General features: G+C 40.4%; 1 protein-coding gene across 8 annotated transcripts in view; it reads right to left on the reverse strand.

Moving 5' to 3' along the window:
• Nucleotides 1-2,338: 2,338 nt before the first annotated feature.
• ESRRG (estrogen related receptor gamma) overlaps nucleotides 2,339-20,403 on the reverse strand; it is a 710,000-nt gene continuing 691,935 nt past the window's right edge. For all 8 annotated transcript variants that reach the window (XM_045298142.1, XM_045298145.1, XM_045298141.1 and 5 more), the window contains 2 exons: nucleotides 16,531-16,800; nucleotides 2,339-3,114 (listed from right to left, as the gene is read on the reverse strand). In XM_045298142.1, coding sequence (XP_045154077.1) covers nucleotides 2,870-3,114; nucleotides 16,531-16,800 — 515 coding nt within the window. In that variant the 3' untranslated portion in view covers nucleotides 2,339-2,869. The remainder of the gene's footprint in view (nucleotides 3,115-16,530; nucleotides 16,801-20,403) is intronic.

The raw sequence follows: 20,403 nt of genomic DNA on the forward strand, positions 1-20,403 counted from the left end.
GAAGTCTATGTTTTCAGTTTGCTTTGTGAGATACTTGTTTTCTTCTAATGCTGAGAATCACTTACACTGAAGAAACCAAAAAAGTGCCTCATTCATTACTTTGTATCTCCATCTCATGTTTTCAGTTGGTTGGCTTTTACTTCTGAAGCCCAAGTACTTTAATGTGATACAGTGAAAACAAGATACATATTGTATATATTTTATTTCTATATAGTGTAGTTGAATAGTAACAACTTAAACCCTGCACAAACTTTCTGGAAAATAATCTTTTTAAACGCTTACATATATAAATAATTTTAAGAGAATCAGCACCTTTTTTTTTCTTTTTCTTTCCTCCCAGGAGTTGTATTTTGTCGTCATCATCATCGTCATTATCATTTTTTAAGGGATGTGCCAATTTCTGAACTCCTATCACAGCTATAAATCTCAAGTTATTGACCATCTGAATGAATTGCTAATGATAGTTTATCTAGAATCACACTACAGTCACTTCTCTACTGAGAAACCACAATCTACAATATAGTCCCATATAGCTAATGATAGATACACAGTATTCCTAGCACTGGGCAGATGCAACATCAGCCCTAGGTATTTTGTTTAAAGCACACAAAGTAGCAATAGTTTTGGAAACGTGTCTGCACCAAAATGTTTTGCAACAACACAGAGCGAGTTAATAACAACATCTGAGAGATGAATGAGTGAAAGCCATATATACAGCATTTAAAAATTAGACTTATCTATCTATATTCTTGAAATATTCAAAGTTGTATTTCTAAGCTATACATTGGTATTCTATAATAAACCATTAGAGAAATTATTCCATGTTTTGAAAATATTATGATGATTTTGATGTTCATAATGAATACTTGCTTGGAGTTTCAATCTCTTAATTATTATTAGGAAGAACCTTATTACTGGTAAGGAATAGAGTATACTACTGTAGTCTCCTGAGGAATTGTACATCCAATATTGTCTCTAATTCTACCCTGTGTCTAAAAGCACACCACGAGAATCCAAACACCACAAGAAGAACAAGACAACAGTCTTTGAATGCAACATAAAATTCCGAAAAGCACAGCAAACATGAAACATTGAAAAGCTGAACTACGTTTCTTTTGTTTGTTAGGATTACAATTTTAATTACATCTGTGTACATAGAATAAGACTGTTCACATAGTACAGGGAGCAGCTACTAACACTGGTCCATTGGTATAGCATTTGATGGAGGTGATTGTTTATTGGTTATTCGGTGACTGTAGATTTCGGGGGGCATCTAATACATTTCTTCATTAGATTACACCTCTCAACAGTCTGGAACCTAACTGACTTTCATGCCGTGACAATACTGGTTGAAAAGCACATAGATTGGCTTAGTTCTTAGTAAAAAACTGCAGATTACGTGATATCAACATTTTGAAATGAACAAAAATTTAAAAAACAACAGAACCAAAACAACTCATACAGATTGGGTTTTAGAATTTGGTCAGGCGTCTGCTATTTTCAGTGTTTTTTGGTTTTTCTTCTCCAAATTGTGGCATTTGCCTTATTGCCTCTTACATGAATACTGGCTCCTAGCTCCTTCTGGGAAAGGTCTGAATCTTTGCAAACTGGCAGTATCTCATTCCTAACCACCACGGCAGGTAGAAATCATATGGCAACAGGACCTCCCAGGTGGAGAGGTGTACTCCTGATAAGTCTACGCATCTGCATTCCACGTGCAGCGGGAACAGACGTGACTGCGTGTAAGCCACCACAGGTGTAATCTAAGCCTTTGTGTCAGTGAACATTTAGATAAACCGGAGCTCGTGTTAAGAGACTGATGTTTGGGACCAGACTGGCACACAACATAAATTGCATCCGTGATAATATGCACCTTCCCTTCAACTATTGCTTAAGTTAAATTCCCATATTAATAAATGGCTGAAAAGTGGTAAAGCTGGTACAAAAAAATCTCCATTTGTAAGAAGAAACAGAAACATTTTTTTTCTTTTAAAAATCTTCCTTCAGGATTCACTTGTCCTTCATTATTGTTCATAATTGTCCAAAGCCAGCACACAAGATTGCAGTATTCTTATTTCTCTTTAGTATTGCATGAATGAATAAAGCTTAAACTATTCCCTGAAAAAGTTACATAGTAGCTAAACTAACAAATACCTGGAAGACTTGAAAAAACAATTAAGGAATCAAATGGCTGTAACTGATCTAGATGGAAAAGCAATGATAAGAAGCAGCCAATGCAACGTTGCTGAAATTGTCTGCTCAGAGGCTGCTCCCGTGACATCTAATACTGCACTCGAGTCCGTTTGTATGTGTTGCACTGCACTTTTAGTACGTCGGTTCTCTGATTCCTTAGTCATTGGGGACGTCGTGGTTCGCAATAAGTTCACTGGTATCCATCGTGTGGATTCCCATCCTTTGGCAGCGCTGGCTTCCATCTCTCATCAGTTAAGAGACCTCTTTTAAATGTTCAGCAGCAGAAGGAAGGAAGGGAAAGGAAGGGAAGGACATTGCTTCCTTATAAGTAGAGCTCTTTAACATTTGGAAGAAAGGGTGGGAGGAGGCAACGAAACCCAGGATTGAAGAAAGCCACGAAGAAGTGAGCAGAGAGGGAAGCAGGGGGTGGGGGTGGGGGGCATGGAGATGAAGAGGAAGAGACCTGGGAAAAGGGGTGAGGGGTCAGGGGGAAAGACCCTCCTTGGGAAGATCTTGAGGAATCTGAAAGCTGCTTCAGAGTCTAGCTGCTAAACCATCAGTGCAGTCATTGCTGATTTTGATGTTGGTAACTACACACTACATTTCTTCGACATCACTCTTGGATGGATTTTCCCTTTTTCAGCGTGCAGGGCGGGAAGGCCCAGGGAGCTTTTAGTCAGACCTTGGCCTCCAGCATTTCCAAAAAAAGTTTGTGCATAGGGACTTTGCCTTCGAGTTTGATGTTGTAGAAATGCTGCACGGCCTTGGTGGAGGTCTGCCGCAGCAGCGGCAGCGTCATCAGCATCTTACCAGCCCGGCGAGGGTCTTCCATGTGCTGGCCGGCCTCGTAGTCCTGCAGGGCCTCGTGCAGGACATCCTGCAGCTTCTGCACGGCCTCGACGTCCTCTATGTGCATCGAGTCTGTGGAGGAAGCAACGCGAAAATGAGGCTGTGGGTGGGAGGACATTGTTATCGACAGAATTTAGGAAAGTTGGGCGCTGCTGGTGAGTTTCTCTGAGCTTCTGTGCTTGGCCGCTAAAGGAAAGGCTGGCTGTTTGACCCACAAGCCACTCTGAGAAACTCCGTGTCGGGGAAAACCGGGCCACCTACTCCTGTAGCGGTGAGAACCTGGAAAACCCACGGGGCCGACCGATTCTGCTATTGCAGCTGCTAAGAGTCCGCTCGCCTCAATAGCAGCCTCACGTTTCCCAAATCTCTATTTTCCTCCTAAAATACTCATTTCCAATACTAATTTAGCACACAGGGATTATATAAACGACCTATTATTTCAACCTCCTAAGAACTGAGCAGGGGGAGAGGGTTCGTTGTATTTTACGCCTTGGCTCACTCATTTTCATAGTTATCCATTCACTCGAGAAATGATTGTGGGTTGAGGTCTACATAAAGCATCATTCTGTGTGAGACAAACTTGCTTAAAGTGCTAATTGTGTCCTCAGGCGTCCATGGTTCTCAGAAGGTGGAAACACCCTTGACTTAGACCAAGATCGTAAGAATTGCAACATGCGGAATCTAGGCCTACGTTCAGTTTTCCTCTCCAGAAATACACACACACACACACACACACACACACAAATGCTACCATGTTAGGCTTCTTCAGTGAATTATTAACAGTTCATTAAAGTGTCCTTACAGCGCCTGCTTCTTGTCTTTAAAAAAAGCGACATCTTTAGATTATTGAGTTCTGAAATAGTTTTCACATTTGTGAAGGTGAACTTTGCACTTAGCTGACTAATTTAAAAATCGATTTCAAACAAGCAAAGAAAGGGTTAACAAGGTTGCCATAATTATTCTTGAGCGAAATGTAAGATGGGGGGGGGGGTGCGGAGTTAAAGCTCTAGCTCTAAAACAGACACTTAATTATATACAAGTTTGAATCATTTAGCACGTTTTATTGATTCTGATGACAGTTTATCTGTTAATTACACATAATGGAGTCTTTGGGGGATTGTTCATGTTTAATAATTCTACTTCTCTGAGAATGCCGAGCTTGAAGATATATGTAGTAGTTAGCTGAATCCTCCACACAACTCAAATATCAGATTGCATGCACAAAAGAAAGAGAGGGGGATATAATTTAAATTCTAGCACTGGAACATATAATAAAAAACATGGCAATGTAAAACAGATGGATATAGACAAGTAACATAATACTTAAAGTTCATTATTGTTTCTTCTTTTATGTCTTCTTGAATCATTGCACCACATCACCGGTGAATTAATCCTCATATATATTTCTTTTACTTGGTTGTAGATTTATTATTTAAAAATTTCAAATAATCATGAATGGAGCTGCTGATTTGTTATGCTCTACTTGACTGCTGTGGAGATCTAATTTTTGCCTGGCTTCCCGAAATCCTTCAACATGCAATCCTTCAAAATGATCATGTTTCCACAGTGGTGCCTTGCATGGAACTCACAGCACTCACTCTCCAACATACACTCAAGCTTCTACCTCTGAATCATTTCTGTCTAGAATTGTCTCCATTCTGGTTGCTTTTGGCGTGCGAATCTCATCCATTTCTTAGTGGTCTCTTCTGCAAACAAGCGCACATACATTGCGACGTCTGCTGAGCTGGAAGAGGAACATTCCATGAGCTAGACTGGCGACGTGGCTAACACAAGGTTCTCACACACACCCAGTGATGGGTTCTGTGGCACACAGGGTCGCTATCCGTCAGAATCATGCCCATGGCACCGATCAACAGAGGTCGCAAATGACAGTGACAGGGAAATAGCCAAAGGGATAACAATAGCATGCGACATTAATTTTTTCTTTCTCTTTTTAAACTGAAATTTTTTCTGACGGAAAAACGATGGGCATGGAGACACATAGAAATTGTTCTTCTTGGAATAAAAATGATTGTGGTAAGAACCACGCTCGTGTTGTTGATGTTAGTATAGTGAGCCATGTGAAACAGAATGAAACACTGTCTGGTCCCGCTCTGCCCCACAACTGTTTGAGCCCATTGTCGCAGCTATTGTGTCGATCCATTTCCTTGAAGGTCTTCCTCTTTTTTGCTGCCTCTCAACTTTAGTGAGCATTATGTCCATCTCCAGAGCCTGCTCGTTCCTCCTGCCATGTCCAAAGTATGTTCCTAAGGGGCATTCTGGCTGTACTTCCTCCGAGATACATGTGTATATAGATGCTTGACCACGGCACTTTCAATAGTCTTTGCCAGCATAAGTCAAATGCATTGATTCTTCTTCTAGGGTCCTCCTTGCTCAATGTCTAATTTCCACATACCTATGATGTGATCGAAAACAACTCGGCTTGGTTTAGCCACACTTTGGTCCTCAAAATGACATCATTGCTCCTCATCAACACTTTAAACTTGCACTGTGCAGCAGATTTTCCCAATGTACTCTGTCATTTGACTTCTTGGTCTTGTGTATATGACCACGGATGGAGGATCCAAGCAAGAAAAATCCTTGACAATTTCAGTCTTTTTCCCCCTTTATCATGATGTTACTGATTTTTTACTTGTGAGGATTTTGGTTATCTTTACAATAAATTATAACTCATACTAAAGGCTGCCGTCCTTGATCTTCATTAGCAAGTGAATCGTTGCATCACATTACTGGTGAATTAATCCTCATATAGATTTATTTTAATTGGCTGTAGGTTTATTATTTAAAAATTTCAAATATCCTCACTTTCAGCAAGCAAGGCCGTGCCATCTGCATAGAGAAGGTCCTTCTGCCAATGCGTAGGCTCCATTCTTCCTCAAAAAATCCAGTTTCTTGGAGTATTTATTCAGCTTGTTATTTCGGTCTACTTAGAAAAGATTTTTTTTTTCCCTACAAAGCATGAAATTTCCTTTGTATTTGTTTTTACCAGTTTTCACTTACCGTTCATATCTTCAATCCCAAAATAGGTTGGATAAGTCGACCTTATGTTCCTTCCCATATGTCAAAATAACAAGCTGAATAAGTATGTATCTATAAATATGCCAATTACTAAGGCCTTATATTGGATGAGGCCTCTGATAAGCACTTTATAGTCATTGCCTCATTGCTTGTCCTAATTATCTTGCAAAGTTCGTGGGAGGAGTTCCACTTTGCAAAGAAGATAAATGTCAGGATTGTTTAGTTCCCAATTCAAACAGGTAGTAAATATCCATCAGACATAATCTCAGGTTTCTGTGACTCAAATTATGCAACTAGAATCCATATTACTAAACATGATATTAATTCTTTCATGCTTTAAAATTGTTCTTTGCGTTCCTTTGGCTCAACCTCCCACATCACTGTGAGTCTCCTCTAGGACATCGCTAATGGAGAAGTGTCCTGTTGGGTGTACTTCACAAAAAGATGGAACTAATTGTTAGAAGCCTTCCTCCCATTTTTCCTAAATCTGTCCCCAGCTATGGTTCATGCTATGGTTCTGGTTCTAATAACTAAAGCATTATGGGAACTTTTTATTTCTCCTCCACAATAGACCTCTAAGACTTGAAGCCCACTATATCGCCACAGCAGCCCCCAACACCTCTTTCCTTTCCCACTAGCTTGCCGGGCGGGAGATATATTACACGATGTCATAGGAAACGAGGCGAGAACAAATAGCAGAGAGATATGCTCACAAACAGCAATTAAGACTTCAAACTATTCTTTAAAGACTGTGATTTAGCTTGAGAGATTTAAAAATGATTTAATCAAATTACTATGATAATTTAACTTCCCATTTGCAGAAAAGATCCTAACTCATCTTAGCTATACCCATTCTCGGATCTGCTCATACTTTAAATGCAAACTCACTAAATCTGAACTGTTTAATTAGACGATGATTCAGCTGGCAGACTGCTGAAGAAAATATTAATCTCCATTAGAGATCCTAGTTCAAGATCTGGCTCGGTAGCGTTCATGTTTGTTTTGTTCTTTTGCCTAAATTTATAGGGTTTTGCTCCGTAAAACAGTTTGTGTAACTGTTTAGCTCTGGCTAATGCTGGCAGGTCTTTTTAAAATTCATGTTTTAAAAGAAAGAGTTCTGGAATTTGTACTAGTGGGAACCAGTTAAATTTACTAATGGGTGGGGGTATGTCCATCTATTTGTGGACTAACTAGACAGACTAGGCTGCAAATTTACAACCAATTGAATTGTTTAAAAATCTGTAAGCTTGATCCCACCCCAGATTATATCAGAATATTGGGGGTGAGTTCAAGTCATCAGTATTTTTTAAAATCTTGCTGGTTCTCCCACCAAGTCAGAATTGAGAATGACTGAACTAGACAAAAAGACACAAAGCCTATTCTCAGTGGATCACGTTAAAAAAAATCAAGAGCAAATAATATATATTTTCACCAGTTGTTTAAATTTCCAAGTCTATTGATAAAAAAGGGACCGTTTGTGACTACCTTAAAAAACAAACAAACTCAGAAAAGTTAAATTATCAAGGAATGGGTACAGATCACTACATTTATTTGGGGAAGATAGTTAAGTATCCTTAGATCTGAAGCAAAATTGAAAGAAATTAAGAGCCATTGCCCACCCCCCCAAAAAAAGAGATTTTATTTTTGTATCTCACCTGGAAATAAAACACTGCCCTTCTCTATAATGAAAATATTAATCATTGTGGGCGGGGTCACAGCTACTGAAGAGACTGTCCAATTGTACTCAGAATTTCTAACTCATTCGTGACAATACTCTCTCAATGGTGTCGGATCTCATTGTGAGGATATGACTGAATATAAAAGGTAGACAACATGTGGTCAGAGTCAAGTCTAGTGCATACTATCAACCCCACTTAAGAGAACAAGGTGTTCTCAGGTGTTTTCAAACTGCCTGCCTGAAGAGGAGTGACATTTACTCGCTGCCGGCCACAGCAACCGTGTAGGACAGGGCCAAACTGCTCTGGCGGGTTTCTGAGACGGTAACGCTATAGAGGAACAGAAGCTTCACCTGTCTTCCAGGAGCCCAATGTAGAAGCACTACACCACCAGGCGTGCTAGCGGAGAAGGTAGAGCAGTACAATTCCCAACATAACTGTGTAAATACAAAAGATGGAATGAACACAGCAGTCGGTAAAAGCCTATTTCTCTATAAGAGGATGGATGTCTCCAAATGTCCATATGCCACATAGGCATTTAAAAGCTTGGCCTCTGGGTCGCAATCAGCGGTACGTGAGGTGGGTAATGGAGAACTCGGGTGACCATTACTCAAGTTGGCTCTTGATGAGCCTAAGTACACTTTCGCTCTCCAGTCAAAGCAGGCCTGCCCCAGAGTGTTTCCAAAGCTGTGAGTCTTTACAGAAATAGATTACAACATCTTCCTCCTGCAGCGAGGACAGGGGTTGTAAACGACCAGCCTTTTTGATTGGCAGATGAGTACTTAACCTTTGAGCCATCAGGTAGCAAGCCCTAATTTTTTTTTTTTAAGAAATCATGAAGTTTTGATTAAATAAAAGTAGAACTCTAGGGAAGGGGCAATGATGGTCGCAACGATTTTTGTCCTCTCCAAATATCTGTCTGTAAAGATATCAGAGTTTTAAAGACAAGAATAAAATTCTTAAAGATAAAAAAAGTTTGCCAGAAAGTGATCCTTTGATAAAAAAGATAACATTCGATTTTAAAATGTACTAAAGGACATTAAAATTAATTTTTTAAATTACTGTGGAGTTGATTCCAATTCAAAGTAATTTGATCAGAAGAGAAGAACTGCCCCACGGGGTTTCCAAGGCTCCGATCTTTCTGGAAGTAAGCGGCCATACCTTTCTCTCACAGGGTAGTTGCGTTCCAGCAGCCAATCTTTGAGTTCACTGCCAAGTGCTCAACCACTGCACTCCTCATGACTAAGGTGCAATACATTCGAGACAAACATACTACCAAATTGCTTTTAGATGCCATTTCTGATTCATGGTAACCCAATGTGATAAAGTACACCGACCCATAGGGTTTTCTCAGCTGCAAACTTTATGGGAGCAGCTATTCCTCAGGTCTTTCTGTTAGCAGTCAGTTGTTTAACCACTGCACCACAAGACTCCTAACATCCAAACTAGAAGAACTACAGAAGGAGGAGGAGGAGGAGGAGGAGGAGGAAGAAACAACTCAGGAAAGAATCAGAAACAAATAAAGTATTCTCTTGGAGAATAAGACAAATCCACAAAGAACACAAGGGCCAATAATGACAACAGAAAATTTCTTTTAAAAAAAAAGCTTTAAAAGGAGAACATTTTTAAATATCAACTAGGTAAAGAGTATACAGCTAAGGAAAAGGAAAAATAAGATAACAAAACACATACACAAATCCATAATTTTGAAAATAAAGGAATCTTCTTAGTCTTTTAATAGACTCATACAAAATACCAGTCTGTTTGAGGATATTGTCTAGAATCATCAACGGAAAGCTGTCTTATTGTAGTTAAAGATGCAGGAGTGAGAAAGGGAGGGGAGGAAAGTGAGAGGAACTTTGGGAGTCTAGCAAAAGGTGGAACTTATAAAGGGTAGAAAATGAAATGATCACCAAAGTTTTCATGGTAATGTTCTATGCTGGAGCAAAAGGCATAGACATAAACTACTCAAAGGGCAAAAGGTGAGTTAATAATTTTATATTCAGCAAAACTGACTTCCAAGTGATCAATGTTTAGAACTCAGGATAGGTTATTTCTATGAGCTCCTCCTAAGGAATCTGTTGGAGTATCAGTTTCAGACAATCAAAGAAATTTTGACAAGAATTAGTGGTGAATACACAGTATATAGTTATTCGCGTATATATAGTTAAGTATATTTAACCGAAGATGAACCAGAAGAGAATACAATATTTAATCACAATGTCAATAGAGAACAGGTATAACATGCACATGGATCAAGAGGCAGTTGTGCAATGGACGGAACATACCAGCTTGAGCTATGGAAGCACTGTAAATAATAACATCCAAATCCACAGTAGGAAATGGCATGAGAGCTTAAATTGTGACCCCTAGTTTACAGAAAGCTGTGGATGACAGCGGAAGTACCACCTCCAGTTAATCCCTTCTGACCACAGTCCAGGGATGTGAATAGCCTTGCTCCCAGCAAAGAGCACTGAAAGGATAATGATGGCCGGTGTAGTTAGGTTAAAATGCAACACCTTGTCACTTGATCTCCTTTTTGATCCATTTTAAAGTTCGATATTTTTTTCTGCTTTTTAACATATTTTCTGTGGTGTTTTATTTTTTAATTGAAGTTTCTCTCTGACTTGTTTTGACATTGTTGATTTTGTTTGTTTCTTGTTTGTGTTTGGTATGCCTTTCTGTATATGAAATCCAGGATATGTAAATCTATAAAGACAGTAACTGGATGAATGATTACCTAGGGGCCAGGCAGAGGAGGTTGCAGTGAAATGGAGAGCCAATAACAATGGGTTCGAGTAAGTGCAAAACACTCTGAAATTGATTGTGATGATTCCATAACTCTTCTTAATATGACTGAATGATTGAATTGTATGATATATGAAGTATATGCCAATAAACTCTTATTTTAAAGAGGCAATTGTGTGAACAGAACAAGAGAATGCTAAATGGCCTAAATAGATAAAGGTGAAGGCTGTATTATCTCACCATACACACTCAAACTCTATGCTGAGCAAATAATCAGAAAAGTTGAATTATATATGAAGACAAATGTGGCACCAGGATTAGAAGGTTTATTAACAAGCTTGGATATGAGATGACACCACTTTGCTTACTGAGAATCAGGAAGACCAGAAGCACTTGCGGTTGAATTTTCAGACCAATATCATGACAGAGAAAAGAGTGAAGTGGTTAGGGATTTCATCTTGCTTGGGTCCACAATCAATGCTCATGGAATCAGCAACTGCCTGGGGTAAACGGATGGCAGTGGGTAAACACAAGATCTCTTCGAGTGCTGACTAGGAAGGAGCTGACTCTGAGGACTAAAGTGTGCCAGACAAAACCCAGGATATTTTCAATCACCTCCTGTGCATGTGAAAGTTGGACCCGGAATAAGGAAGACCAGAGAAGAATCAATGCATCTGATTTCTGGTGCTAGTGGAGAACATTCAAAGAACCACGAAGAGCCAAAGAACAAACAAATCTGTGTTGGAAGAAGTCCAGCCAGAATGATCCTCAGAAGAACGATGGCAAATGTTGTCTCCCACACGTTGGACACATTACCAGGAGACACCCGTTCCTGGAGAAGGGTATCGTGCTTGGTAAAATAGAGGGGAAGCGAAAACGAGGCAGGCTCGCTGCAAGACGAAGTGACACAGCAGCTGCAACAGTGGGCTCGACCAGCCTAACTACTGGGCGGACGGCACAGGGCTGGGTGTGCTCTGTGCTGCTGTGCACATGGTCTCTGAGCTGGAGCCATCCCACGAGCACCAACAAGAGCATAACATGGGGGGCTAGGAACACTAGAAACAACACAATTTCAATGATTTCCAATCATCATTTTTGTAATTGTAGCACATAAGTGTCATTATTTGGGGACTATGATGTGTTTAATGTAACATGTACTCTTCATAATTATGATAGCCTATGATGCTCTGTGCTCTAAGAAATCAGAATTCTTGGTGTGGGTCTATGTAGATATGGAAGTGTTAGAAAAGAGGTTAAGTAAATAAAAGTAGTAGCACACAATTTAAAAAATCTGAACTGAATTGAATGAACAGTGTCTGTTAAGTACTGGGCTGCTAACTGAAAGGTTGGCAGTTTGTACCCAACAGCTACTCTGTGAGAGAACGATGTAGCATTTGACTTCCACAACGATTTACAGCCTGGGAAACCCCATGGGGCAGTTCCCTTCTGTGCTTTAAAACTGTTATGCACCTGTGTGGACTGACTCTGAAGTCTGGTGACTTTGGGTGCTGACTCATGAAGTGTCATTAAAAATATACACATGCTCATTTAAAAAAACCAATGAAGAGGTCATAGAAGTTCCTCAAAGGCTAAGAAGAAGCATGAAGTGATATTTATACAGCACTATATTATATGTACACCATATTATCAGGTACACATATTATATATTATAAGACATCCACAGCTGATCTGAAGTAAACGGCTCAATGGAAATGCTGTGCAGTTTCATGTGGCGGACTTGAGCATACTCCGTATCTGGTACCCACGGGGGTGCTGGAAACAGTAACCTTTGGATACACAGGGACAGCTGTCATTGGAAAACATGAGTTTACACTGATATGAAAAATAAAACTTTAACTGGTCACTTTCAAAGTAAGATAGGACATCAATTGTTTATCTTGAAAATTGGTAGATAAAGAGAAATAATTAGGCATTTCTTTTCCTTTTGCTATTGTACCACTGGCAATCAAGTGAGAGGCGAGAAAGCACAGCTTTACACAGAGGACTGAAAAGAAATGCTAACTTCACAAATTACATTTTGCAACCCCAATGATGAATGGATTCAAAGACAATAAGCAACACTACTAACACTGCCAAGAGAGAGATGAAGCTATTTTGTCCCTGCCAATACATCCCATGGCTTCCTTCCTTTCCTGACTCTCTGTTCCCGTTTCTCCAGGAAAACACTGGCCTATCGCTGTGTCCCAGATGCCTAATTGTAAAGTTTTAAGACCTCGGGTTCTAGGAAATGAACTAGGAGATAGAACAGAAGCATTAAACACATTATTATGGGATGTTCCACCAAACTAAACAACAACAACAACAAAACCCAAATCTCCTGAGGTTGCTGGTGGTGTCTAAGTGGACCCAGCAGCTACTCCTTTTGGTGGTTGTCCTGGTGACTCCTGTCCTTGGTTGCTGGTGACCACTAACATGCTTTTTCTTTCTCTGTACATTTGCCTTTCCTTACCTGTTTAGATAAGTGGGCTTATTCAATATGTGTCCTTTTATGATCGTCTTACTTCACTCAGTACAAGGTCTTCTAGTCCCTCATACTGTAGTAGGTATCAATTGTCTTGATACCTATTGATTGAGTAGCATTCCACTGTATGTATGCACATTCATCTGGTGATTGGCATTTAGGTACATGATAAGAATAGCACACACTCATTCACACACACACCTTCACAACACAAAGACAAACAGCCCAATCATAAAATGGACAAAAGATGAGACCCCTCCAATAGCCGCAAACACATGAACTTCTAGAAGCTCCAGGTCATTAACCAACAGAGAGATGCAAATCAAAACCACTGTGAAATACTATTTCACTCCCACTAGCACGGCTAAGATCAAAATGAAACCAAAAGCAACTGACATTGACAAAGGATGTGTGGAAACTGAGGACTTTGTATATTAATGATGGAATGCAAAATGGTTACAAGCCACAGTGGAAAACAGATGGTTTCTCAAAACACTAAGAATATGGCCCAGCAATTCCACCCCTAGGTCTGTATTCAATCCACATCGATTGGTGGGGGATCTGAACTGCTGAGTTTGTGGTTAGCAGCCCAACGTGTAACCAACTGTGCCAAAAGGCTACCAAAATTTGGACGGCCTTTGCCAGGAAACCCATTTCCTGTTTCTCAAGCATGAACACAATACTGATCACAGTAATGATTGAAAAAAAGGCATGTTCAAAATAAGTTGATAATTTAGAAAAATGAGACAATGGTTATTAATATCAACAAATGTACAGGGGGAACCCCATATACATATATAAATAATAGTACATATATAAATAACAATAAAAAACCTTTTACACAAAAACTTGCCTATGCTAATCTGAAATCCATATATATATGTGTGTGTGTGTGTGTGTATACATATATATATATATCTTCCTTAAATATTAAAAAAATGGCTAGGAACTTTTTTAGGCTGTTTATAAACAGCATAAGACCTCTGGCAGCACTGTCAGGAAAGGAATGCAAACCACAAAGTCAGCAGTTCAAACCCACAAGCCACCCCATGGGAAAAAGATGAGGTTGTCTGCTCCCATAAAGATTTATAGCCTTAGAAATCCTTAACAAGGCCGATTTTTGAGCAACATTTTAATATTTTCATATTGATGTGTTTGAACATCTAAGAAACTTACATTGGATCATAACTGAATAAACAAATTTATTGCTGTCTTCCAAATAATGGCTGAAAAGAATGAGGACGATATTGACAGTATCAGAGAAAGTGACTGTCTACAGGATTGATTCCAAGCTGCAACAGCAGGGAGATCGGTGGGTGACTGGAAGAGAGGCCACATTTAAGCAAAATATAGAAGAAGTGGCAACTCTTTGACACTAAGAAAGATGGCATTACTTACTTTTCCTGTGGTATGGACTCCATTTATTAATCTGGGTTTTATGTTAGCATCATCAACAGAAAAAAATTATGATGTGGAGAAATTTTCCATGAAAGAGCAAGGCTACTCAACTAAGTACTAAGATGAGAGAAAAGGGGGACATTTGTTCAAGACTTCTGACTTAAAACAAGAAAAAGATATGATCTTGTTCTGAAATAAAAATTTTCTATTCACCAGCCACTGCTCTGAAATAGGTCAGTGCCTTCCCTAAACAGCAGTTTGTGTGGTTAGATCTTTTTCCATCAAAAATATTAATAATTATCCCTCTGAACAACAAAGAGAAACAAATGCTGCTCCTAATTAATTCAGGCGTACAATACATATTCATAAAGTTGACAGCTAACATCCAAAAGGTTTTGATAAAGTTTTGGCATTACTCAGCAATTCATGAGTAGTTAGTGGATTTTAAAAAGCAATTTGGGACGAAAGGTGCATGCAAAAAAAATTTTTTTTAAGCAGAAAACTAGCTGCTACAAATGCTTTAACTTAGAATCGTTTTATGATCACCTCTAACAGACAATTCTCCTTGAAGTAGGGTGCAAACCTTTCTCTAACTATGAGTGCTGCTAGGAAAACAGGAAGTTCATACAAACTAGAGCACTCACAGAAAATTCCTATCCATGTCCCACACTGGTCTTCTAGGAAGCAGGAGAAGGGGGTCTTGGGCTATGGGACAACAATGCCATTTTTCATAAGCAATCATATTTCACATCTGCAAATGTGGGGGGTAATGAAGAAGGGTAAATGGCTTGGTGGGGTTATGGTCCCAATTAAAAGCCTGAAATGCTAAACTCCATTATAAAGACAAATAGGAAAGTACAACTTCATTGTTGAAAACAATTTCCCTCCTATCAGTCCAAGGATTCATGCATCAATATTGTAGATGAACTGTTAATTACAAAATCAATTAAAAATTTTTTCTAAAAACAGTCACGCACCCCTGGCTCTCATGGGGGCAATTTGGGCAGAAGGTCTCATCTCACTAGGCCCGTACCAAATCACAAAGTCGTCATCCACAAGTAAGCAAAAGCAATCTGGTTTTTCATTTTTCAGCGCGGCTGAGCCCAGCCTGAGATTGATCGTCACATATGGCCCCAGAAAACAAACTGTCAATACCTTGAATGCTGCAGAATTTGAACAAATAGCCGTCCGCCCATTCAAGCCACTCATTGCATCCCATTTAACAGATTTTATTGACAGTTTCCTTCTTGTAATTAAAGGGAAAACTACTGGCCGGCAACCAAGATAAAGTTCAAAGATAGGGTCAAAACAAAAGCAGATGGAGGGGCGCGGTGTGACTGTCAATGGTACACAGCATCAGAGCAGGTTATTGACACGCAGGTACCTAATGATCGGCACGTCATTAAGGAGGATCTATCCTGAACTTTATGCAAATACTAAGAGAGACCTAAGACCACAATAAAGCATTAGGAGAGGCACAAAGGGGCAGAACAACAAAGCCCCAACGATTTCTACTTCTCTGAGGTTGCTTCCTACTTTATTTAGCACATCTCTGCTCAAATACAGAGAAAATGCATTCCCATAATTCTTAACCTTTACTGCACGCACAGCGCTCTTTGAGAGAAATACTCCCTCCAGCAAAAATTTACTTCTGGAGAATTCCAGAATGCAAGAAAGCATAGCACTCTTTGATAACCAAAATTAATGACCACACTTAAATGTATTTTCCCAATTGCGTAATTAGCATCATTGAGGGGAGAGCGGTTTTGTGTGGATTCATAATTCACACTCATTCTAACTTCTGCATGAAACACAGTGGTGCTCATTTTGTCCTGAGAACATTCTTAGTGCTTCTCTGACAAGAGTCTGCTTTGCTGTGTGGTCCAAATTAGCCAATGCATTAAGTGCTGGAAGACTCTGGCCTGTAACTAGCAAGTACAATACAAATAATTTGCTTCACATAGGTTTTTCTTAGATTTCGCTTTTCACGAGGAAGGTAAAATGATGATCATTTAGCTGACACTTACAGGGTTTAGAAAGTGGGTCTTAGCAAATCCCTGAAGCAGCAGCAGTGAAGGAAAGGGGTAAAACTTGACATATTAAAAAAAAAGCTATATGTAACAACAACCATGTCAACATGCTGACCTGAATTAGCCAGAGCTATAGCTTTGAGGGTGACAAATTCTTCTTTCTCCAGCTTCATGCTCTTGTATTTCTTTACCAGCTGCAGGATAGCATTATTGAGGTCAAGCAGGCCTGCTAATTTGGACTGGTCTTCGTCCATTATATAATCGTCTGCATAGACAAGTTCATCCTCGAACGAAAGGGATCGGTATACGACACCGAGGATCAAAATCTCCATCCAAGCACTCTGCAGAAGGCTCATCTGGTCCGCCAGGGACAAAGTGGAGAAGCCTGCACGGGAAAATGGGCAGATCAAGTTACGTCAAAGCCATAATTCCATAATGCAACATTAGTTTCATATGGTCTTTGGCTTCTGCATCAGTGCTCAAAATTCTGCTGAGCTTTGATTAGAAGCTCTTAAAGTTTTCCCTGATCACTTTGCAAATGACAGGGGAAAAGTCACAACCCAGCTTCTGTCAGTTGGTGTTCCCTGTGGGTTCTCTGAGGGGAGAATTACCAAAGCGTTCTTGGAGAAGAAAATACCAGGTCATCTAAAACTACACCTGACTTCTGGCTGAAGTCTTTGTAAGTCCTTCTAGGGCACCAGATGTTCAGTGACCATGACCAGAAACACTGAAATTGTTAAGACAAAAGTAATGGAAAATTCAAACACAAAGAAAGTAATTCAGGCAGCAGTGAGGGGCAAGTGCTCTTACATTAAAAACCATCAACTTATTTGGATATTTGTGCCCTGATGATACTTACTGTGTATTCCTTTTTAAACAAACTATGACTGTGAAACAAAGTGGACTACAGAACAGCCAGCTCTTCCTACCAGTCAGAAAAGCGGCCATTCATTCTTGTTTCTGTTGTTCGGTGACGTCAAGTGCATTAGACTCATCGTGGCCCAGGTCACAGGTAGAAGAGTCCCGTGGGCTTTCCTAGGAACTTTAGTGACACAGTGGTGAAAGTTTAGTTAGGCCAGCTGCTAACTAAAAGGTCAGTGGTTCAAACCCCACAACCATTGCTTGGGAGAAAGATGAGGGAGCCCACGCCCATAAAGAGTTTCAGCCTTGGAAACCCTGTGGGGGCAAATCTACTATGTCCTGCAGGGTCACTGAATTGGAATCTACTTGAAAGCAAAGGGTTTGTAATCAATACAGAAGCAGATTGTCAGATCTGTCCTGCACAGTTGTTGTGATGTTTGAGCCACTCACCTTCTGTGAGCAGCCCAGGGCTGACTGAACGGCTATCCCACCAGGACTGCTCAGGCTTGGTTTGAAGAGAAAAGAGAGTTGTACTATTCAATGCCCAGGCAATGGGAGTTAGTGGGAAGGAAGTGGAACAGAGTCAAATGCTGAAGGTAAATATTGGCTCCCCTGAGCTATTGTGTGTTTCCTCCGAGCAAGACGATTTCCTTGTACCTTCAGTTTTGCATTTGGCAACTTATAAAATAATGCCTACTGAAAATGGATTTATAACACAGACCCCCAATGGTAGCCATATGATACAGTATTTGTCTCTGAAGTAGTTGTGTGGTTGGTTCAATTCTTTACTGCGAACCAAGACTGCCTTCACATGTGCTAAACCACTTTGAGCTTGGAAGAACAGAGCAAGAAACAAGAAGAAACTGTTCTCCACAGGAAAGAGTGAAGTAATACAATTAAACCTATGTAAAATTTAAGGTCTCATTCATTTATACCACATAGCAACGAATCCTAGATTCTAAAAACAAATCAATGAAGATATCTCATTATCAACCTGATATTTCCCCCTTCACAAGAACCCTAAAAAAATGTTATCTCTCTCTCTCTCTCTCTCTCACACACACACACACACACACACACACACACACCATCACACACACACACACACACCATCCACTTCCAAGGGCAGATGAAGGACTCCCAAGTGCTGTGGCACCCTTACATCATTTTTGAAGAGAATGGAACTATAATTTAAGGTCCTGCCAAGAGCAGTGCTATGGAAGTGCAGGAAATTTTTAATGAATCAACTTAAGGAATCTAACTGTACTGATTGATACTCACTTTATTCTGGCAAACCATTGCCCCAACTACAATATAAAAACCTACTGGCGGTCCGACCTCCTCAGACAAGGAGATCATTTCCTATCCTGTTGGTGACACCCAGTGCTTTGCTGTCTGGGCGACAGTAATGATGAGTCCTTAATAAAATCATCAAAAGGGATTAGTGCAGCTTTCCTTAAGGGGGCTCTCAGGGCTCGTGGGCAACAACTCTTCATTGTTTGTCAAGTCGTTTACATGTTCCTTGACAGGGCTTCTTTTGAACTGGCTGTCTCCTTTCTTTTCCTCATTTTTCCTTTAGGAGTGGATATTTCGGATTCCACGAACAAATCAACCCCGTCTTATTAGCGAGAGAGCAGCTAATAACATTGCATACACGGACACAGGCAGGGATACTGACCTAACCTGAGCAGCCTTGACTTTCGCTATTGGGAATGCTCCACCCCCCCCAAAACAAAAACACAAGCAAATCTAACAAACAAACGCACAAAGGAAAAAAGAGAAAATAATCCTGATTGCTCCCCGCCCTCCCCGATTTCTCTTCCCAAAAGGAAGATGCAACGCAAATCCAAATACGGGATTAAAAAAATAAATTAAGAAAAGCAAGATGGGGTTCCTTCGGAGAGACTCTTTTGTCATTGGAATAGATGTAACAGGCCAGGATCACCTGGACTGCTGAGTGCAGAAAGGGTGGTGTGTTTTACTGCTGCACCTTGGTCTCTGTTTCATCCGGCTCCTCCAGCGGCAGTCGTTCTGCGGCGGCAGATGGGCAGAGCCTGTAGCCCCCAGCAGTTCCCAGCGACAGCCCTCTTCTCCCTCCCAGACACTGCTGTTAGTAAATAGATTTACACATTCTCCAATCTCCACACATCTTTCTGCCGAATAATTAAAAGCAGGATGATTAGTTTATTGAGTGGAAGGAGGAACTTTTTTATTGAGGTCCATCCACGATTTTATCAGGGCCAGCACTTTTACGGGTGTCAGGAGGGTGCAGGCATCCAATTTTTCTTATCTGCCTGATTAATACAAACGCTGTTTCAGGACGCATTAATTAACAGATACAAATCTACGTTCTCATGGAAGGATCAATACGGAGAAGAAAAGAGGCATCAATGTGAATTTAGTGCTGATGATGGAGAAGGCACTCTATCGACAGTTACGTGCACGGAAACTTTAAAGTTGCTCTGGGCCCCCTTTGTCCTGTGATTTACAAATTAACAATTTTTCAGCCATAACAATGTTGCACGCATTTTCTTTGGGGTTTAATTAAGCAGAAAAGCAATGCTATTCCATTTTTCAGTTTGTGCCTACAATCTGTTTCTTCACTGTCACTGGTTGTGTGGGCCTGTTTACCCTTCCTCCAACTCTCTTGTTCCTTTCTCTGTTCATTTCCTCCCCTTCTTTTTGAAAGGCAAAGGCAAAGAAAACATCTCTCGCTCTTCCCTTTTGCTTTGTTTTGGGGGGAGGTGGGTGGGATGGTTGGGCAGTGTGGGGCCACGGAGACAGCTCCAAAGCCTTGGGCACGTTTGCCTGCTCTGTGGACATCACTTCAGCAATCCAAGAAGTGTCCTTTCACAATATCACAGGAAGCAGGACAAAGATACTGTGCAAAATATGAGACCAGTCTGGGCTTACACCTTTACTTGGCTCTTTAAATAGCTGGATTTCCTAGCTATGGAACATATTCCGAATAACTTCTGAGATCCCGAGTGCGGGACCAAGAATTCCCCTGACCCAAAACAAGCACGACTTGGGGTTGGGGCCATTTAGGAGATGCTTGCCAGCACATGTGACAAAGAGCAACTGCTGGTATTGAAAGCGCTGATCTTTAGGACCAACACTGAGGTGC

This window comes from Echinops telfairi, unplaced genomic scaffold, assembly GCF_000313985.2.
Source record: "Echinops telfairi isolate 266 unplaced genomic scaffold, ASM31398v2 ScPeMD7_7424;HRSCAF=8462, whole genome shotgun sequence".
In the NCBI taxonomy this organism is placed as follows: domain Eukaryota; kingdom Metazoa; phylum Chordata; class Mammalia; order Afrosoricida; family Tenrecidae; genus Echinops; species Echinops telfairi.